Source organism: Puma concolor, chromosome A1 (assembly GCF_028749965.1).
Source record: "Puma concolor isolate L17-30 chromosome A1, mPumCon1.1.hap2, whole genome shotgun sequence".
NCBI lineage: Eukaryota > Metazoa > Chordata > Mammalia > Carnivora > Felidae > Puma > Puma concolor.
This window is the reverse complement of record NC_141667.1, coordinates 41,327,560-41,350,435: the sequence shown is the minus strand read 5'-3', so window position 1 is coordinate 41,350,435 and position 22,876 is coordinate 41,327,560. Positions and strand designations below refer to the sequence as shown.

The 22,876-nt window shown below is 45.4% G+C and overlaps 1 protein-coding gene and 1 long non-coding RNA gene across 2 annotated transcripts in view; one reads left to right on the top strand and one right to left on the bottom strand.

Annotated features, from left to right (window-relative positions):
- Positions 1 to 19,372, bottom strand: part of SNX18 (sorting nexin 18) — a 30,117-nt gene extending 10,745 nt beyond the window's left edge. Inside the window, exon 1 of the mRNA XM_025923780.2 lies at positions 17,531 to 19,372. Within this exon, the coding sequence (XP_025779565.2) occupies positions 17,531 to 19,151 (1,621 nt within the window). The 5' untranslated portion in view covers positions 19,152 to 19,372. The remainder of the gene's footprint in view (positions 1 to 17,530) is intronic.
- Positions 19,373 to 19,470: 98 nt separating this feature from the next.
- Positions 19,471 to 22,876, top strand: part of LOC147584120 (uncharacterized) — a 124,379-nt gene continuing 120,973 nt past the window's right edge. The window contains exon 1 of the long non-coding RNA XR_015241237.1: positions 19,471 to 19,839. This is a non-coding gene — a long non-coding RNA (uncharacterized LOC147584120). The remainder of the gene's footprint in view (positions 19,840 to 22,876) is intronic.

Below are 22,876 nucleotides of genomic sequence, written 5' to 3'. Positions count from 1 at the left end.
CCCTCAGGGAGTGCTATGGAAGGAGGCAGGAAGGAACACAGAGAAGCCTCCTCCCCAAAAGGCTTACAGGTTAAGAATGAACTTTCAATTGAGCACTCAATTATTAAATTAGCTGGGTGAAGTATTAGAATTTCTCCACAAAACAGAAAGTTCACTGAGGAACCAATAACCCTAAGACTTGATTGCAAAAGGGGGAGCAGGAACCCTGAGGACTTCCTTCTCCTCACTCCACCCCTGACAAGATACCCAATGGAGAAGTCAGTAGGGCTGAGTCTGAGGTGACAAGGGCAGAGGCGGTCCCCAGAGTTTGTGAGTGTGTGTTGGGGGGGGGGGGAGCTGGCTTTGTTTTTATCGTTGTTGTTGAAGAGCTGAAAGGACCTTAGAAGAGTCTTTGGTACAATTTCTCTCAATCTTACCAGTAAGTGGCTAAGTGGTTTGTCCAAAGTACCACAGCTAGCTCATGACAAAGAATCCCCAACCCCTACCTGCCAGCCAGTCCTGCCACTTTGCATTTAACATTCCCTGCAGGGCCTCTGCTGCACTCCAGTGAAGAGGGTCCGTCCCTTTCCACACTGGGAGTGATAAAAGGAAAACTAAACCAGTATTTTTTCACTTTGCTTCGGGACCTGTTATTAACAAAATCTCCTGGACTTCTTTGGCATTGTTATCTGCCTCTGCACGTGCAAAATTCCCAACAGATTCATGCTTATACTTACTGCAATTGCCCAGGCTCAAAGAGAGGCACTCTGTCCCCTTCCCCATCGCCAAAGTTCTGCAGAACTCAGGTCCTAAATTCAATCCCACCCCTCTCTGACCATTTTCTTTGAATCTTACCAGTGTGAGCCATCTTGCACAGTTTTAAAGCACGCTCAGGCTGGAAAGAGCGAAGCATGAAATAACTACATCCTGGTTCATAATCCATATGTACTCAATTTCCAAGGGATTACATTATGCATGTTTCTAAAGAATACAAAATAATTACAACTAAAGAACTTAATCATATGACAGAGCTCATTAATATTATAACTCTAAAGGACTCCAACTCAAACAAATTTCATTTTATAGATTAATTATGATCCAGGAAGTCAGCACTATTTTCAAAAGCATCATACTATTTACATAGCATTAAATTATTTCCATCAGCAAAAACTGCTTAAGGAGCATTTCTGTGTCATTTTGGTGTTTGTAAAAGAGCAGTGAAGGTCTGGTGTCATCCAGCCAATGAGCACGAATCAAGGGCCCACTGCAGGCTGAACTAAGCCACCAGCAAATGTAGTCAGTCATAGTACACTACACTGTATTATCTCCTTCTGATTTCCAGAGAGACATCACTTTCCTGGCAACTTCTGACCCAGCAAAGTGAGATGGGCATGTGGGGTGGGGAGCCTCTAAAACACTTCCCTGCTTCAGGCATTTTAACCTGGGAGAGCCCTCAACTCAGTGGTAGAAGTTGTGTGGCCTCCTTTCAGCTTCCCTCTCTGTGTCCCTCTCTTCCACCTCCTGGGCCCTTAGGAGCTTGCTGGCTGCCCCAGCTGCCCCCCACCTCCAGCTGGGGCCAGTGTCAGCACCTGAACTTTGCCTTCCTTTCCTCAACCAAATCTCTTACACTCAGGATGTTTTGTCCCTCCTAAGACCAATTATACAAAAGGCCTAGTCACTAAGCAACAGGGATCCAAAGGCTACATTTTCTCCCTTTTAAAAAAAACAAGAGGAGGAGGAAAAAAGAAGCCAGCACTTTATTTAATTTTGAAATCATGAATGTGGCAAAAACATTAACTAGATTTTCTGTCTTCCCAGGGCCTTGCCCCAGAAAACCAAAGCCACGGTATGGGGGACAGAACAGGAGGCGGGCTGAAAGGCAACACAGCAAAGTAGAAGTTGCCCAAGACTGGACTAGGCCTGTTTTTCTTCATTCCCTCCAACACATAAAACTTTGAAAGAAAATGCTAATTTGGTCAACGTGGCCAATTTGCTCTTATTCTCTCATCACTGGTCCCCACACCCTCTCATCCCTGCTAACTCCCCATTAGCTTCTGCCCCACCCCCTTCCTTCCTCCCTTTAGGTCTCCACCCACCCGCTGGTTGATTACTCTCACCCCTTTCTGCTCCAATATTTACTTTTTGGTATTTTTTTTAATAAAACATCTCAAAAAATAAAGGCCAATATGCACTTAACAGAGAGAGGCAGAATGGCTGTCCATCCAGGCAAAATAGTCTGTGAATCATACCACTGTGCAAATCTGTGCTCTGCACTTTGCATATCTCTTTTCCTTCTATTTAACCCCGAAAGAAAAGCAATTATCACTCCCATTTTCAGAGGTGGAAAGTGAAATTCAGGAAAAGTAAATAACTTTACTGAAAGTATTGGGCTGCATGTGACCTGGGTCTGCCCAGCTTCTCAACTCAAGTAGTTAGTTCCCAACTGAGACTGCCCCACCCATGACCTCAAAGACCCTCAGAGGAGCCCCAACACAATGCACAAGGGTAGCTCAGCGACAGGCCCCTCAGAAGCCACATCTCAGGGATAAGCAACCCACGAACCGTCTCCGGGTTCTCAAAACTCGATTCCTGAGTCAAATCATCCCCAGTGGGCTCCTGGTTTAGAGGACAATAATTACCTCCAGGGGGTGCCAATAGTAACACTGAACTTAATTCAGTGAAAGCAATTTTCTGAAGGGACTAAAGGTCCCTACAGCTGAGAACTATCAAAATCCAAAGGTAAAATTAATATAAAATTCACTTTCAATTCATAAATATAATAAATGGCAAAAAGAACTTTTGAGTAATTTTTAAAATGAGGCTTCGAAGAGAGACACAAGGGTAATGAACTGCAAAAAAAAAAAAAACTGGCTGCCAGATGATGTAAGAATCAATCATTTAAAGAATCTAGGCCTCTGAGTTTGGTCTGTTCCTGATAGTTTGTTCGAGGGAAAAGCCTTGTGTCATGCCGACGAAGAGGCCCTTTCAGCTCAGCTCCATGCAGCAGTCAGCAAACGTGGGAGGGAAGGAATATGGCAGGAGCAATGGGAGCACTCACTTGAGTGTACCTTACATCCGAGGACTGCTACTAAGCACATACCCCTGCCGTGCACCCTGCTCCAAAACTGAAGGGGGAACCACACGATTATACCTCTTGTGGCTTACTTGGCAGGACAGATGGCTCTTTGCGAGAAAATTTTATATAAAGCTTCTTGTGTTTCAGCTTATATAGAATATCAAATATATGACAAAGTTACCAGGGTTGTAGATTCAAGAGAACTCTGTAAACATGGTATGTTTTTACTTCAGAAGAATCTGCATACAACAGTGAAAATGCTGACTTGCCTCTAGCCATGCAAATATACACTTTAAAATGTGAGAATAGGAAAAGAAAAGCATGTATCGTTTCTTTTTTTTTAAAGATTTTATACCCATAGAATCCTCACAGATAGAAAGGGCAGGCTTGATAATTATGAGCATACAATAAAACTTTTTAAAACAACCAATTTTGTAAAACAAAATCCATATGATGGTTTAAATTCAGAGAACACAATCGATGCCTACGGGCTGCAGCTCATAATCCCTAATTTCCTAATTCTTTTGTTACCTGATACACACACATGGATGTACAAATAGGGCAGCATTAGGTATGTTTGCAAGCTGCCAGCACTTTGGGTTTAGATGGCCTTTGACCTATGATAAAACATACCTGAACCAGGGAGAGTGAACTCTGGAAGCTACCTTTAATAGTTGTGTTTTTTTTCTAGGAAGATAAAGGGAGACATAAGCTAAAATATCTAAGAGAAGCTGCTAAACAGACAAGCTGCTCCGCACAGGGCAGAACGGCGGTGAAATGGCATCAGCTCTTTACAGACACTGAGGAAGCGTGAGCCCCAAACCCAAAGCCAGGTCCTCGACCGGATGAGTGCCTCTGAGAGTGCCACAGTTAACACTGTACTTGGAAGAGTAATTTTAAAGAACTGATTTCTTGCTTTCAAGTATTCTTCCCAAATAACGTCTCGTTTTTAACTTTAGAATTCTAATTGTAAGCCACAGTGTTACAAACTGCCACTTAGCTATGGTGGCACTAACTGGTGAGCAAGCAGCACAGCATTCATCACCGTCCTTAGTGCCATCCACTGTGGCCACTATGTGTGAAATGGGGTCACTTATGTCAAGGGGTTTTAAGGTGGAGCCAGGAAGCCATTAAGGAGAAGGGCCTTCTGCACGTCCTCCCGCCCTCACTGGGTGGAGCCATGAACTTGCGAACTGGGCCAAAGGGCCTGCGTTCCAAGGACTCAGCCCAAACACCTGTGGCATGCTCCAGTGAGGCTCTGCTGGGTGACAGCCTTAGCAACCAATTATATTCAACCCAGATTTAGTTTTCTGCCACCAACACCAATAGAAATTATTTGTAAGCCACATTTATAAGCATTCCTTTTTGATTTAAAAACCCTTGATTTTGTTCTCTGGGAGGCATTGTTTGGGTTGCTGCCCAAATCTGTGTTCATGGAACTGTAATTCTGGGACCCCAAACAAATACTTTTGTTTTTATTTTCAGCTCAGCTGACATCTAGCAGTTCACATCGCTTTACGATCACTGAGCTTTGGGGACAATTCCTAAATCAGCTGTTTCAAACTTAAAAACACCTCTGACCCTGGAGTTTTCCTGCTTCCTCATGCTGGCAGGGATCAGGTTTCCAGGGGTGACAAGTCTTCACTTGGTCTGTATCTGGGCTCCCTTGAACTAGACCATAAATAACCATCTGAAGACAAAACAAAGCACTCAGAAATACATCATTTTTAAAAAGACCTGAAACACAAGTCATAAAACATGAAAACTTACAGAGGACCCATGCTGACACCCATGTATTTATTTTTTTTTTATTTTTTTTTTTTTCAACGTTTATTTATTTTTGGGACAGAGAGAGACAGAGCATGAACGGGGGAGGGGCAGAGAGAGAGGGAGACACAGAATCCGAAACAGGCTCCAGGCTCTGAGCCATCAGCCCAGAGCCCGACGCGGGGCTCGAACTCACGGACCGCGAGATCGTGACCTGGCTGAAGTCGGACGCTTAACCGACTGCGCCACCCAGGCGCCCCTGACACCCATGTATTTAAAGATATCTCACTGCAGACAACAGGTAGCTTTTGTGATTTTCACAAATGTCAATATACCTAAATACAATAAAGGCCCAGAAAATAGGATTTAAGACTCCCTTCAGCCCTGTTCCTTCTCTTTCCTTGTAATCCTGCTCATCTTCTTCACCTGCCTATTTCTCTTCCTGGCATCACTCCTTTCTGTCACCAAACTTAAAACGTGGAAGGTAAGAGTACATTCCTCAGGAAAGCCACTCCTCACCAAGTCTGGCCACTCTACTTGGCAGGTATCTCAAGCTCACCTGCTACTTTCCAAAACCACCCGCATGCCTGGTCTGCCTCGACTACTCCAACAGCCCTCTCATCTACGCACTCAGCCAACAGGAGGATCTTCCGGACGGCCTGCCCTGGGGCCAGGCTGCACAGCGGTGAGGGACACTTCTAAGAGCTCACAGTTAAATTTTGTGCCTCATCTCCTGTCTGCAAAATGGGGATAATGAGGGTATTTACCTCAAGATCTCCTATGAGGTTTATATGGATACAATGAACGTAAACATGAAGCATAATGCCTGGCACATGATAAGCCCTCAAAATATGTTTTCTTTTTTTTTTTTTTTTAATTTTTTATCATGATTCAGACTTCACTTTTTAGTTTCAAACCTTTAGTGGCCGTTGCCTGTCTACAGAATACAAAATGTTCTAGCAGGCATGCTAGTTACTGCAGCATAAAGAACACTAGTTTTCAATCAAGGCAAAAAATGAACTCAAATTCTGGCCCTGCTATTAGCTGTGCAATCCTGAAATTCACTTAACTTCCCGGAGCCTTAGTTTTCAAAGGTCTCACATGGGGATAACACCCCTTTGGGGAAGATAATAGCTGTACTGGGTTGAACAGTATCCCATCACCACCACCCAAATGCACATCCACCTACTGCCTGTGACCTTACCTGGAAATCGCCTTTGCACATATAATTAGTTTAGGTGAGGTCATCCTGGATTAGGGTAGGCCCTAAATCCAATGTGCCTAGTGTCCTTAAAAGGAGAGGAGACAAAGAGACAGGCACACAGGGAGAACATCAGGTAAAGATGGAGGTGGAAAGTGGAGTGGTGGGTACAAAGGCCAAAGAACAGCAACGATGGTGTAGGATTTCCCCCAGAGCCTTTACAGGGCACGTGGCCATGCCAACACCTTCGTTTGGAAGGTTGTCTTTTTAGCCATGTTACAGCAGCCCTAGGAATCTAATACAATAGCCAGGAATTCACGCATAGAAGTATTTGGCATGCAAAATGATGACTCCATGTTATACACGAGGAAACTGCAACCAGTTACACAGTGAAGCTGGTGGGAACTCCACTCCACCTGTTTGCAGGATGCATGCAGTCAGACCCGCTCCTACATGGAATTAGACACAGTGTATGTAACTGCCCAGAATACTGCTACTCACACAGTAAGTACTCAAAAGATGGTAGCAACTACTATTACTACTCATACCCCAGCTCCCTACCCTGCCTGACCTCCCAGTTAAGGGTAAATAAACATTTTCCTTAAGGGTCAGATAGTAAATATTTGAAGTTTTGTATGTCAAGGCAAAACCGAGGCTTTTATACCCATTAAAAATGGAATCATTTAGAAATGTAAACACCACCCTTAGCTGAAGTGCTGTAAACAGGGTACATGGGTAGGTTTGCCCACAGGCTGTAGTGCAGACCCCTGCTCCAAGTATCTCTGTTGGTAGCTCCCCAGTCCCTTGTCTGCAGGTCATTTTATACCCCTCCCTGTCCCTTACCCTCACTCCTGCAGGCACACAGCCCCTTCTCTCTCCTCCTCCCCAACCCCACACACACGGCCCCAGTTGAGGATTTCATCATGTTTTGCCTAAATCACTAAGAGCCTCCCATCTCACCTCACCCACATGCCACCCTTTACACCTGTCACTAGGACCTGTCCATCTAAAGTGCAGGCCTGAGCGTGTCAATACCCTATTTGATCTTTCCATGACTCTCCCCTCTATCCCCTCCAGCACGAGCTGTAAACCGAGTGGCACATTAAAATCCCACGGGGAGCTCTTTAAAGAACACCACCACTGTCTAGGCCACAGGTCCCTAACATTCTGATTCATTAGATCCAGGGTGGGGCAGCTGTAATCACTCAGGGCAGAATCTGAGAGGCAGCCAGGATCTAGTCCCTGATTTTTGTACATGATTGATTCCCTCTGCCCAGAATGCCTTCCTGCCTCTGACTGCTAGGCAAACTTCCAATTTATTTTCAAAAAACTTCTTACAGTGAGACTGGAAAAAGCCACCCGTGAACTCTATCCTCTCCCCATAGTGGATTACTCCATCCTCTGTCCTATTTCACACCATGGCACATGCCCACGACTGCACATGCGTCATACTGTATGGTGACAGCTACTCAACCTGTCAGCTGGCCTCACTGACCTGAGCACTGGGCATGCAGCGTATCAGCTATTATATGCTTATCCTAAAGCATGTCCAAGATCAAGAATGCACTTTCTGACTATTTTCCTCTGAAAGTCAAAATATGACCATCTACTGAAGCGTATGGCTGGCTCAGTCAGTTAACTTTCTGACTCTTTTTGATTTCCACTTAGGTCATTATCTCATGGTCATGAGATCAAGCCTCAAGTTGGGCTCTGTGCTGACAGTGTGGAGCCTGCTTGGGATTCTTTCTCTCCGCCCCTCCCCCACTCACATGCGTTCTCTCTCAAAAATAAACAAACGTTAAAAAATATATATCACCTTTATGGGCACTGAGGAGGGCCCTTGTTGGGATGAGCACTGGGTGTTGTATGTAAGCGATGAACCATGGTAATCTACCCCCAAAACCAAGAGCATACTTTACACACTGTATGTTAGCCAATTTGACAATAAATTATATTTTAAAAATACATGTATATTTATTACATACATACATATATATATCCCACCTTCCATCTTTCAGAGGAAGAAACCAAATGCTACCCACCTAAGCTCCTAACACAGTTGACAATGATTCATCCTCGGGACTCCTGTGCACTCTTACGATAGGCACTAAGTTAAGTCGACCTCCTGTCTCCCAGTTCTCTGCACACACATCCTATTTCCGTTATGGAACTGCACCTTCCATGAGGGCAGGCACCTACTGCTCAACATCTAAGCTCAGTGCTTTGTGAATCCAAGTCATTCAACAAGATGAATGTGTGCTCTAGATCTTGTGCTTGGAACTATGCAAAAAAGGGACCCCGACAAATGTGTTAAAATGAAAGCTTACCAAAGAGGAAAAAGTGTATACATACAAGTTTAAACATCAAGAATCAATACAAAGTGAAATCATGAGGTACATAATATTAATTTTTCTGGCACATAAAATAAAGCATTTTAAAACTTCCTCTCTTCTCAATAAGTTTAGGAAAGTTACTTCATAGATACTAAAGTTGAAGACTTTTTGTCTTCTTCATTTATTTATTTTTCAGAGAGAGAGAGAGAGAGAGAGAAAGAGTGAGCATGTGGGAGGGGCTGAGAGAGAGGGAGAGAGAATCCCAAGCAGGCTCTGCGCTGACACAGAGCTCGATCTCAGGACTGTGAGTTCATGACCTGAGCCAAAATCGAGTTGGATGCCCAACCAACTGAGCACCTCAGGCACCCTGGGTGCCTACTTTTTTAATTAAACAAGCATTTAATAAGCACTTATAATTATGCATGTAAAAAATAGTGGAGCTACATACTAGAGGAACATAAAAACATGACCCCAACACACTACCCCACAACTAAGTAATGTATAGTCTTTGGCATACCAGTTAGCATTCTCCCAGCCACGCCTCAGAAAGGACTGGGCTCCAAGTAGGAAACTCCAAGGAGGGAACTAGATTTAAGGCTTGCCTGTCCATGCATGTATTGGAGTGGGGAGATGTCAACAGAATGTAGGAGCCCATCAACCTAAAAGGGTTAAATTCTAGTCCTGATTCCCATCCTCACCCCTGTTCCACTCATAGCCTTCCTCATTTCAGTGGCTGGAAACTCCATTCTATTGTTGGTCAGACCAAAAACTGCAGTTACCATTGATGATTCCTTTCGCTCTCACATGCCCCTTCGGATCCCTTAGGAAAACCTGTTGATTCTAATTTCAAATTATATCCAACATGGGATATATCTCCTCGCCATCTCCGTTGTCTGCACCCTGGTCCCCACGTCCATTGTCTCTCACCTGGATTACTGGAGTGGTTTCCTACTGGCTCTCTGCTCCTACCTTTGACACCCTACCTTCTCTCCATTCTACTGTCAACCAGCAACTGGAATAAGTCTGTTAACAGGTCCAGGTGGATGTCATTCCTTGGCTCAGAGTCCTGCAATGGCTCCTATCTCACTAGGGCTTTTACTCCAAGCCCTGACAGTGACGTACAAAGCCCTACTAATTGAACCTTGCAAGACTTCATTTCCTACTCAGATCCTCTTAACTCCATCACCTGGCCTCCTACTGCCTGATGGCACATACCCACCCCAACACCTCTGCTCTAGCTGTACCCTTTGCTCTAGCTGTACCCTTTGCCTGAAAGGCTCTCCCCCCAGATACCCATTTGGCTAACTCCCCCACCTCCTCCAGGCTTCCATTTAGACCTCACCTTCTCTTGGGATGAGCACTGGGTGTTGTATGGAAACCAATCTGACAATAAATTTCATATTTTAAATAAATAAATAAATAAATAAATAAATAAATAAATAAATGCAAGCAAAAAAATAAAAAATAAAAAAAAATAAACCTCACCTTCTCAGTGAGGCCTACTTTGATCATCCTTCTTCATTCATTCATCCTTTTTCATTTATACTTCCTTCTGCCTCCCCATGCATACTTGCTCTGCTCCACTTTTATGTTTTCCCCTACCACATACATTATAATGTACTTACTGTGCTGGTTTTTCACGGTGTCTCCACCCTGCCAGAATCAGAATGTAAGCTCCACAAGGGTGGTGATCTTTGTTTTGGCCAGTGATGCAATTCTAGCATCTTTAAGAGTGCCTGAACTATGATGGGCACTTGCACATTTGTTGAATACAATCAGGTTTATCTCTGAGAGGATACTCTGAATAAATCTAAGATCTTGGCTCCCCTCCCTAACTGCTGTCTCGCTACCTGGCAAATAACACATAAAATTTCCTTGTCAGGAGAGGAAAGTCCAATCACAGTGACAGATAAAAACTTCTACGGAAAGGAGTAGAAATGACAAATGAACTAACACTCACGCTAAAGTTTAATCACGCTACAAAGACAAGACCAACAATACAAGACTGTTTCCACCTTTGGAGAGGAGATAGTATTTTGAACTCAAAGTGAAGTACACTTTACAGGAGGAAAAACCCACCACAATTTCTCTCTCTGGTGGCCCTACTAATTACATCCCTTGTTCTCCAGCTGTCCACCACACCTCAGCCTCCAAACACCTGGGAGCTCTCACCAGCAGGTAGGAGACCAGGTATTTATCACTTTCACATTCCCAGCACCTGGTAGGCTAAGCCCTCTCAATCTATGCTTGTTGATCTGAACTAGAAGTGCACAAATTTTCTTTCACATCAGCTGATAAAGAATTTTCATGCTCGCAGGTTACAAAGTAACATAAGCAGATAGAATGCTATTGAAACTCGTCTGAAACAATGCCTACATGCTCATCATATATTTTCTAAATATTTTCTTTTCAGTGTACGGATGTTACTTTTTTTTTTTAAGTCAATTAACAAGCAACACCTAGGAGATCATGAATCTCATATTGACAGGTGAGGGAACAGAAGCTCAGAAACGTCAAAGTGATTTGTGCAAGGACACAAGTAATTTAGAAGAAGGGAGTGGCTACTGATAGGAAACGATTTACACAAACTCTTTAACGTGAACCACAAACCACTGACTCCAAGTAACACTGGCCTTTATTTCTGTTACCATTTCTTCTAGTGTGCAATGCAGGACAGCCATGTTAAAATGCAATACTTAACTGCTATACCAATGACTTTTTATAGTTTTTATATTTTTGCCTGCAATTCTGGGGGCAGGAGGCTACCAGAGGGAAGAGAAGATTACTGGAACTATCTTTTAATTTTCTTTTTCAACGTTTATTTATTTTTGGGACATAGAGAGACAGAGCATGAACGGGGGAAGGGCAGAGAGAGAGGGAGACACAGAATCGGAAACAGGCTCCAGGCTCTGAGCCATCAGCCCAGAGCCTGACGCAGGGCTCGAACTCACAGACCGCGAGATCGTGACCTGGCTGAAGTCGGACGCTTAACCGACTGCGCCACCCAGGCGCCCCTGGAACTATCTTTTAAAGAAGAGTGTTTCCCATTTGAAAAGTCCTTTCTATTTTTCAAATTAAGCATTTAGTAATAAGTACTGAGAACCGTAACATTTAATCCTTATGACCTTAGGAGGGAGCGTTCCCAGTTTACCAATGAGAAAACTGAGACATAGAGGTTAAAATCATTGTCCAAAGCTCCCCTCACATCCACACACTAGCCCCCCAGATTCCATACTGGCCCACAGTGAGGAGACTCCGAACATGGGCTCTTGCCTTGACATGGGCACCCTTTGTTTGTGGGGCTAACTAAGCTCCCCTGACAGACTCGGGCCAGCCCCGTCTCTTCTGCATTGCCTTGGAGGGCTCTCAGTAACCTGGCACATTACCTCTCTGCCACCAGTCAAAGAACGCAGTGAGGATCTAAGTCCCATCTGTCCTTCCTGCAGATGTGACTCTAGTCTGTGCTCTATAAATAGTGACAAATGGTACAGGTCCTTGGAGTACAGTCTCTCTAAACAAGAGCTAAGCATTACTGTGCCATTTTATTTGTGACAATCATTTAGTTGGTGGTATCACAAAGTTTCAGAAATAGATGGCAAATTAAATCTAACTTGGTATTAAACTTTGGTTTTAAAATGCTTTGGGACAATATGGCAGGAAATTTTTATTCAGCCTGAAGAAAAAGATCATCATTTAAAAGAAGTGTCATGTTCATAAGGGAATTGACACCTTCTCCCAGAACTTCTTCCTAGTTTGGGTTCTGATCTTCATGTTTGGAAATCCTAAGATGACCAGACAGGAAACTGTGCGGATGACATTTCCTAATTAAGAGGGAAGTCCAACGAACTCCAAGAGTTATCCGAGGAACATGAGTGGGAGTGCAGGTTCCTGCCTCCTTTTGATTCTGCCGTCATCAGCCTAACAGACTGGGATTCCCCAGTGTAATTTCAAGGATTCATGCCTCAAAAAGAAGTCTGAGAAACCAATGACAGGGTGATCTGAGCAGTATCCCTACCTAGCTTCATGACCAAGACCATCTGTGGCCAGTCACATTGTCATTTTAACCAAAGAACTCAGGCATCTATTTCAAAAGCCCCAAAGGTAACCAACCTCATTTTTATTAAGAAAATACAGACAGGGACAAAGGTTATGGCTAGAAGTAAAGTCTCCTTAAAAAATAGCTGGAGGTGTAAGTAGGGGAGAGGAGAAATGGGTTCAATTAAGACGGGGCTAAAACAAAACAAACAAACAAAAAAAATGAATGACCTCAATTTCCAGCCCAGAAGTTTCAAAACAAGGATGCATTTGTAAACAGCCCGCTTATTAGACCTTTTCTCTATATTCCTGGCACCACCCTCTCAGTTCTATTTTTAGCCACAGGAGAATGGGGAGCAGACAGGGAAGGGCTAACTGTGGCCCAGCCTTACCTTGGGTGCCCTGCCAGGACTCTAGCTATCTTTAATTAATGTCTGAGGGACATAAGACGGACCCTACGCGTGGTGAAAGGAAGCACAATGGTGAAACTCTACCCCACAACACTGATAAGGCCCACTACTGGTGTACCATTCCTGAGGTCCTGGGGCTATTTTTTGTTGAAAAGAAGGCGCCATCTGGAATGTTTACAGAGAGCAATGTGGACCCTGCATATTTAATTTGAGAGTACAGAAAACAGGACTGCCTGCCTGTTTGTTACCTAGCTCAGCCACCCTCCTTCGCAGACTCACACGACATTTTACCAACAAGTCACTTTTACGTGACATATCTCTTCTCAGGAATCAAGAAATATCTCTTCAAGTGCTTCCCTCCCAGTACCTAGTCCATATTCATAAATAAAGATGAAGCCCACACTTTTCACCACACTTTCCCTTTCACAGTATTCCCCAGGAGATAAGCCTAAAGCTTTTAAACCACAGCAACTCACTGCCATCCAGAGTAAGCTTTATTAAACATTAGGGATTAATCATATCTTTGGAAACAGAACAGAATAAGCTAAGAAACTGACAGTGAAGAGATTCTCTGTACCACCCAACTCACCAACATCAGCATTATAAAAGCATACTATGGCAGGGAGGATAAAGAGGAGATAAAATGCTACCATTTCAAAAAAAGAAAATCAGACCACAGGGTTACAAAGCTGGGCAGTGACAGACATGTGACTAGACAGGAATCAATGAGCGGCCTATGAACAAAGAATTTAAGGGACTCCTGTTAAGACAGAGCAAAATATGAGCAACATTCAAACATATTCTGAATTCCCATCTACTGTACTTCAGACTATAGCAAACTGCCTTCTTCCTATGCTTGACTCCATTAACCAAAATTGTCTGTTTACCTAAGACTCCGTTAGTTGATGAAAAAACATTAGAATTCTAGAATTCTCTTTTAGCTAAAGAAACCATATGGCTTTCTTCGCTTTTGCAGGAAGTGCTTACACTAAAACCATTATTAAGTTTAAGCAATGGTTTCAGTACTAAGTATAGTCAGAAAAATGCCAGTCCACCACATTTAAGAGTATCTGAGTTTTCCACCCTCGTTCTGGAGCTGGTTCCTCCCTAGTCTCAGACATCCACTCTGATACCAGTTATATTTTCTGAATGGAAGATGAAGGCAGGATGCAGAGCAGATGAACATCCTCACACCACAGAAATATTACTCACTGACTGAGTGCCTGGGAAGTTCTGTAGAGAGGGGTCTAGTAGGGCCTGCTTCCCCTCCCAGTTTTTATTACTTAACATGGAAAGGACGGGATGCCAAGTAAAAAGAAAACTATCTGAAGAGTATGTGCAAAGATCATCAGCTTACTGGAGAAATTTGAAAGGACTCACAGTTAAACCACGGCCCACTGTTTAGCACAACACTGTCTAAAAGAACCTTCAGCAGTGATGAAAATGGCCTGTTCTGTATCTGTTGTCTAATGTGCAGGCCACTAGCTACAAAGCACATGAACCAGAGCTAGTGTGATTAAGGAACTGAATTATACTATTTTATTTTATTTTAATTAAATTTAAATAGCCATATGTGCCTCACAGACCCAGCATCGAATACCACAGGTTTGGAACACTGGAAAAGCTGACCACAGCAGTCTCCTGGATAAGAAAAAAGCCCAGAGGAGACTAATGTTCCTGTCCTTTCCCCCCAGGAATTAAGGGGGAAAAAAACTTAACTCCCCTTCTTAACTGTGTTAGTAATTAAAAAAGCACTTTCTAATCATTTCTGTCTCATCTGAATGTGGACCTAATATGTTTAGAACGTGTAAAACGTAGAAGAACTGAAACTGCTTTTCTCTTCCTGTAAACAATGAGGGCTTAAGTGTTGAAATAATTATTTTGAATTTTTAAGTTTCTCCCTAGGTTGAACTATGAACTTTGAACCACATACTTAAAACAAAAGACTGTTTAAACTGCTTAAAGATTTTTATCATTTTTTTTCTTCTTTTGGTTCTCCTCTCAAAAGTTACAGTAAAATCTTTGATGTGATTATACTCTGAGACCTTAGAGGGGGAAAAAAGAAAACCAACCTGTAAACAAAGTCCCCAAGTGCTCAGACTAAAAAAGACTCATTCCAACAGCAACTGTGTAGTTAGGGGAGGGGGGGGAAGGGGAGGGTTAAGCTGCTTTTTACAGCCACAAGTTCTGAACATCCAGAACATGTTCAAAAAGCTTTAACATGACTTAAGAAATTTGTCTCATCTGTATTCCTAAAAATTGCCAACACTAGCATCCTTGATACACAAGCATCCTTGATAAAAACTGGTCGTAAGCAAATGCTTTTTAGCCTCCTGCATCGCACACTATAGCTTTAAATAGCAGTACATTCTAAAGACCTGCCACCTAGGGACACACATTCCCTGTACGTTACACACGAAGGCTACAGCAGAAACAAACTATACTTACTAATATTAACTGATTTTCTTTCTGAACTTCCTAAGGATTATGTTTAGTGCCCTTGAATCTGTTTAGACAACATAAAATGGTACTGGTTTTAATGAAAAAAGTTTCTCAAATCCCCAGAAGTAGATTACAATTTTAATTCTAGGATTTGAAAAAAGTAAACTATAGTTTGATAAACTACAAAAACTACTGCTGTAAACTCATAACAGACCTCAGAACAAATACCATACCTTTTCTAATAGTTTCAACAGCAGGGCATTTGACAAGGCTGTGTGTGGTCTGAAGGACAGTAAAGCCAGTGAGTAAACCTATGCCACCCTGTAGCAGCCAGTCACCTGCGTCCGCCTGCAGATGACTGTACCTGCCTCCACCCTTTCAACTATTTACTAACAATTTGCATAAACTCACAAAATATGTAAAAAGGCAGCATGGGTCCAAGTTGATATAACACAATGGTATTTAAATATAAGGTCTTGCACAAAAGGCTCAAAGAGTCAGTCCCACCAGCACCAGCCAGAAAGTCAAGGATTCACAGCAATTTACACACAAAAAAAGGCATAAGGAATATAGATGCAGGTTCAATACGGTTGTTCAAATAGCTACCTCAATCTTAGATTGCATTTACAAAATGTAAATTGCCAAGAAAGTTACTATTCTCTACCAAAATCAGTACTACAGATGTTTCAGAATACTGCATTTTAGCAGGACCAAGGACAAATTCAAGGATTTGGAAGGATCCCCTCCTTGGTGGGTGAGAAGACTAGTCACACACTTGGAAGGCGGCGGGGGGAAGAACAGCACAGGGAAGGCAAGGAAGCAAGACTTCTGTCTCCAAAAGTGTAAAAGGCCAATATGTTGAGGAATAGAACAACTTTCTGTGGGTCTAGGGAACACAAAGACAAACAAGAGAGGCAAATTTTAGTTCAATGTAAGGAAGAATATGTCAAAGATCAGGGCTGTTCATAATTGGACTGGTGCACCTGGAAAGGCGGTAAGGACCTCCTTATTGAAGGCCAGACCTCACGACCCAAGGAGGTTTCCAACATCACAGGAAGTCAGATTAGGTAACTCCCTCCCCGCCACAAATGCCACACTGAACAGAAGATATTTACCGGCAAGACCACCTCCCTAACTCCAACACCTCCCCATTCTCTCACTCCAAGCTTGACGGTTCTAATTTATTTTCTAAGAAAATAATCTGCAAAGGTTAGTGCTTTAACAAAAATTAGGGACACTAACAACTAACAATAATGAAACAAGCTCTGAGAGTTGGGCAGCTAACTCACTGGGAAACCAGGAACACCGCCCTCAGACGTGATACTCAGATGCTGTGCATTCTTTGTAGTTTCCCTACATCGTTTTCCTAGATAATACTCTTTTACCTTTAGTCGGTTAATAAACTCCGAATTCAAAATGACTGAGCTTAAAGAGATTTTCGTAAAACTTCCTGAAATTAGGGGCACCTGGGTGGCTCAGTAGGTTAAGTGTCCGACCTTGGCTCAGGTCATGATCTCATGGTTTTGTGGGTTCGAGCCCCACATCGGGCTCTGTGTTGACAGCTCAGAGCCTGGAGCCTGCTTCGGATTCTGTGTCTCTGGCTCTGGGCTCTCTCTGCCCCTCCCCCACTCACACTCTGGCTCTCAAAAATGACTAAATGTTAAAGGGAAAAAACTTCCTGAAATTAGAGTGAGCCTTTTTTTTTAAACCTCATTCTACAAAGGTTGCAAGAAGCCTAGGCAAGACATTCTTAAACTGCCCCAGCTAGAACCCTCAGAGAATTGATTATAATTCCTCTACCCAACTAGAGATTGAGAGGTGTGGAAGGAAGATACAGGGCTTACTTTATTTGCAGATATCCGTTCTTCCCCCATTATCTCCAAGCTTCCTGAAACCCATCACTAAGTAAGTGACCCTGCAGTGTTCAAATGGATGCCTAACATGGTTTGGGTCCTCTTTTAATTCTACCCTAGGTACAAGATTACAGATCCCAGAAGCTCATTACCCAACCATTCAACTCGAAAATGATAGCACTGTCATAAAAAGTACTCTCAGAACTTTCTCTGAAGAGTACCCACTCCCTGTCTGGAATTGCTTTAAGGAGGCAGCTACCTGCCCACAATCCATCATACACTCAGAAAAACAGGCCAGCTGTCCACATCTCTTCTTGATTCCCAACCCATAGAACACCAGTCTGAAACAGAGACTGGTGTTTCTGTCCAAATCAGACGCCCTTTCAGCCTCAACAACACATTCCAGACCATCTGCTCTAACGGCCAGGCTTTACCTTTCTGAACGTGGATGATGTCGGGGAAGTTGGCCAGGTGCCCCTGATACAGCGCTAACAGGTCCATGACGGGGTCCAGGTCCTGCCTGGGCTGCTCGGCAAAGAGCTCGCCGATGGCGTCGTAGGCATCTCCGGTGAAGGCGATGGCCTGGTTCAGGCCGGCGGAGAAGGCCTGCTGGTCCAGCTCAAAGGCCTGGCTGAGGCCGCGGAAGGACTGGCCCACCTTCTGATACTCCTTCTTGAAGCCCGTCACCTGCTTGCGGGCGAACTCGTTGGCCGTGTGGTTGAGCTGCAGCGCGCTGTCGTCCATCTTCTTGGTGAAGCACTTGAAGCCATCAATCTTGCTCTCCACCTCCTGCAGGTCGAGGGCGGCGGCGGGGGGCGTGCTCAGGGTCAGGAAGAAGTTGGCGCCCACCATCTCATCCTTCTCCGCCTTCCTCTTGCCCTGTTTCCAGGCCTTCTCATCCGTGCTGCTGGGGCACGTCAGGAAGTGCTGGAAGACGTCGCACTGCGCCAGCACCGGGTGGCTGGCCATGTGGTTCATCCACCAGATCAGGCCCTTCCTGCGCTTGGAGATGAAGTCCTCCTCGAAGCGGCCCGTGGCCTGCTTCTCAGGCAGGTGGGGCACCGAGATGACAGGGAACTTCTCCGCCAGACGCGCGTACAGCCAGTCGAAGTGCTTGTAGCGCCGGTGCACCGGCACCTGCGTGTGCGTGGGCACCAGCTTGTAGGAGATGTAGCTCTTCATGCCCTTGAACTTGGTCTGTTTGGTGGGGTCGTCGATGGTGCATTGGAAGGGGTAAGGGTTCTCCTGCCACTCTGGGCCGTAGGGCCCCAGCACCACGCACAGCTTGTCCCCGTCCTTCACGAAGCCCGATGCTTCGCCCAGCACGAAGGCCTCACCGCCCGACTTGACGAAGGTGGAAAAGCGGTTGAGGTTGCGGCTTACAGTAGCTGAGCTCTTGGCCCCCGACGGGTGGTGCTGCGGAGGTGCCGGGCCGCCGCGGGAGCCCAGCGACAGGTCGGAACGCGTAGACAGGCGGTAGCGGCCGGCCGCGCCGCCCGCGGACGACGAGCCGTCGAGGTCCGGGTACGCGCCGCTGCTCAGCGCGCCGGGCTCGTCGGCCACCGTGGAGCTGTCGTCCCACTCGTCGTCCCAGTCATCGTCGCTGCCCTGGCTGGCCTGGTAGCCGCCGCCGTAGAGCTGCTGAGGCGACGGCTGCAGGGCGCCCCCGCCGTACGGGAAGCCCGCAGCCGGCGGCTGGAAGGTGCTCGGCGGTGGCGCCTGCTGCGGTTGCAGCAGCGGCTGGAAGGCGTCGGGCGGCGGCTTGAAGGAGGCGGGCGGCGCGGCGGGCAGGGGCTCGAAGCCGCCGGGCGGCACGTTGGCGTAGCGAGCTGGAGCTCCCGGACCCCCGTCGCCCGCCGGGCCGGGCTCAGGGGCGCGGATCACCTGCACGTACGAGGCCGGGAAGAGGCCACGGTCGCCGCGGCTGTTGACCCCCTCGAGCCAGCCCTCGATGTCCTGTTCGCTGCACAGGCTCAGCACCTCGTGTTCCCGCAGCGAGATCTCGCCCGGGTTCTCCGACCTAAAGTCATACAGCGCCCGGGCGCGCAGCGCCATGGTCCCGGCGTCCCGGCGGGCGGCCGCCGACTCCCGGCGCCGCGAGCCCGGGGCCGGCCGAAGGGACCCGCGGTGTCGCCCGCGCCCCGGCGCGCGAAGTGGAGGCCAAAAGATAGCGCGCAGCTCCGCGCCCCGGCCCGCCGGTCGCGCCCTCCGCGTCGCTCGGCTCGCAGCGCCGACTGCCGCGCTGGGCCGCCGCCGCCGCCGCCGCCGGCCGGGGGCGGGGCCCGCGGCCTCCCACGTCCCCAGCTGCGCTAATCCACGGCCGAGAGCCGCGCGCCAGGCGAGAGCAAGCGATGGCCGAGCCGCCGCGCCTGCCGGCGGAGCCCACTCGGCTGCCGCCACTGCCCCCTTCAGGCGGGCCCTGAGCCGTGAGGCGCAGGGCGAAGATTTCCACTCAGAAAGGGAATTGTCTGAGATGTTTAGGCTCTTAGGTTAAAAAAAAAAAAAAAAACGTATCCTAGAAAGTAAATTAATATTTGCGTTCCGGACGAACGTTCCCACTCTGAGCGCTCAGTGAATGCTTCTAGAATAACTGAACCACACATCTAATAAAGGAGTTTCAGTGAATATTAGCGACGGCACTAAGAAGAAGACAAGATGCCTGTGCCGGGGGCTGTCCGCTCCCTTTCGTCTTCCACCCGCTGGAACCTTCTGGCAAGAAGGGGAGAAGAATGACAAGAGCAAAGTAAGGAAGGTGTTGTGCCTGACAAATGAAGAGGCTAAGGGTGGTGTGGGAAGAGAGGCATCAGGGCGGGAGAGTTTCCAGTAAAATACGTCTGCAGGGAGAGCTGGCATTTTGCATATGTCCCTTCTGCTCCCTGAGCCTCGCGTAGTGCGGGGAATGAGAGTTTACACTTCCGAGTCAGGCTACTGGGTTCGAATTCGCTTTCTGACACTACCTAGCTTATGACCTTGAGCAAGTCACTCACTGGACCTCCCTCCCTCCTAGGGTTGCTGTGGGGATTCGATAATCATGTAATCCCTACTTTACAGATGGGGAACATGAAACAGAGGGATTCATATATGGCGAGTACTATACATGGGGAGCACAGTCAGGTGTTTGTTGCTGCTGTCGCTAATGTTACTGCTGTTTGGGAAAGCAAAAACCCCGTTCTCCTTCATAAAGAGAATGGGGTCCTAAAACCACAATCCCAGGGCGTAGCACCAGAAAGGACCCTCATGTTCACACCCCTACTCCTAATCTGAGATCAGTGACCATCTGTGTCCATTCATCTCTGTCTCACTGTATTTATATTATCTTTAAGATACGTAGATTCAAAAAAGAAAACTCACTTCCCGAGATACTAATCAGCTCCCATCTCCGAAGTTGCCTTGTTTCCCATCTTCTTTTCCTTCAGTGTATAATTTGCCCCAAGTTTTTTCTTCTCATAGTCCCCTTTTATTAAGTGTAGCCTAATGATTCCTTTAAAGACACCTCTAGGGGCGCCTGGGTGGCGCAGTCGGTTAAGCGTCCGACTTCAGCCAGGTCACGATCTCGCGGTCCGTGAGTTCGAGTCCCGCGTCAGGCTCTGGGCTGACGGCTCGCAGCCTGGAGCCTGTTTCGGATTCTATGTCTCCCTCTCTCTCTGCCCCTCCCCCGTTCATGCTCTGTCTCTCTCTGTCCCAAAAATAAATAAAAAATGTTGAAAAAAAAAAAAAATAAAGACACCTCTAACTGGGATTCAGCATTCATATGTCATTAATTTCAGCCTGTCCTCTGACCCTTTTCAAGCAAATCTGGGAAACGGGCCAGAAGAGTTTACAAGTATTGTGAGGAAGGGCTGTGGTATTCTAAGCATCTTGCGCAAAACCACCAACCCAGTATACCAGAAGTACTCCCACAGTGTTTATCCCTAATGCAAAAACCTTTATTCAATTCTGTAAGCAAATTCTGAATTACAACATTTTTAGTTGAAAACTCTGAGTTAGGATCCTTCTTACAGTAAGCAAGAGAGGTCATTGAATTTCATCGTCAACAATTTATGTGGTCAGAAACATGAAGTCGACATTCACGGAACACCTACAATACAATTGATTTTGTTTGTTAACTGTGAGAAGCTAACCTACCATATTTAGGATAAGTACGTTTAATTTCACCCTTACCATTCATCTGGTAGTTACTTTTTTAGGTTAAAGCGTTCACTAAAGTAACACGAAACTTGCAATGCTTCAGGTTTTGAGACAGAGAGACTAAAAATCTATTTCAGGTGTGAAAATTCCAGGACTTTGAGGTGATGGCTTTTAAAGACTGGTTGGGCTGCTCCTTAGAAACAGTAGTTGAGGAACTACTGGATGTCAGAGGTTGTTTGCAGTTCCAGAACAAACAAGCATTCAGTTGGCAGGAGTCCGATGGGAGGCCAGGCATCAGGCTTGGTGAAGGAGAGAAACGGGCTATCCATGGTGCCTGGCTCTGTGGCTCCTGGGTGACAGGAAAAGTTCCTTAGGGTCTTGGATATTTAGAAAATGTGCTCAAGTATTAGAAAATTATAACTCTGCACTCAGGGAAGTAGATACAGCAACACATTTTTAAAAGAGTTCTCTGGAAAATGGAGACTATTCATAATTTAGTTTACACAATCATTTTTATAACCATCAACTATTTCTGTTTCCTTGTGCGTTTGTAAAAACACATCATTCCGGGACACTAAATAACTCCACACGACCGTATCTTCACACTTCTTCCTTTGGCCTGTGAGGCCTTATGTGGTGGCCTGGCCCTTGCTTCTCTTTCCATTCCTCTCTTCAACTAGAGTGAAACCACAGCGGTTTCTTTGCTATTTCTGGAACAAGCCAAGCACATTTGTGCCTCAGATTTATTTCTTTAGAGCAGTTTTAGGTTCATAGCAAAATTGAGCAGAAGGCGCAAGAGATTTTCCATATAGCCCCTCCTCACTGTCAACATCTCCAATCAGAGAGGTGCATTGGTTTCCATCGATAAACCCACACTACCACACCTTTATCCCTCAAAGCGCATAGTTTACGTTAGGATTCACTCTCGGTGTTGTATATTTTATGGGCTTGGACAAATGTATAATGACATGTATCTACATCTATGATTGTAGTAGCGTACAGAGTAGTTTCACTGCCCTAAAAATCCTCTGTGCTCTGCCTGTTCGTCTCTGCTTCCCTCCTAACCCCTGGCAAACACTGATCCTTTTAATGTCTCCATAGTTTTGCCTTTTCCAGGGTGTTATATAGTTGGAATCATACAGTATGCAGCCTTTGTAGATGGGCTTCTTTCACTTGGTAATATGCATTTAAGCCTCCTCCATGTATTTTCATAGCTTGATAGCTCATTTATTCTTAGCCCTAATAATATTCCATTGTCTGTATGTATCACAGTTTATTTATTATTTGTCTAACTGAACAATATCTTGGTTGTTCCTAGAATGGGGCAATTATGAATAAGCTGCTATAAACACTCCAGTGCAGGTTTTTGTGTGGATATAAGTTTTAAACTCCTTCGGGTAAATGTCAAGGAATACAATTACTGGATTGCATGGTAAGAGTATGTTTAGTTTTGTAAGAAACTGCCAACTTCCAAAGTGACTGTACCATTTTGCATTACCACCAGCAATGGATCAGAATGCCTTGTCAGCATTTGGTATTGTCAGTGTTCTGGATTTTGGCTATTCTGATAAGCGGGTAGTGGCACCTCATTTTAATTTGCATTTCCCTGATGACATATGATGTAGGACATCTTATTTGCCATCCGTATATCT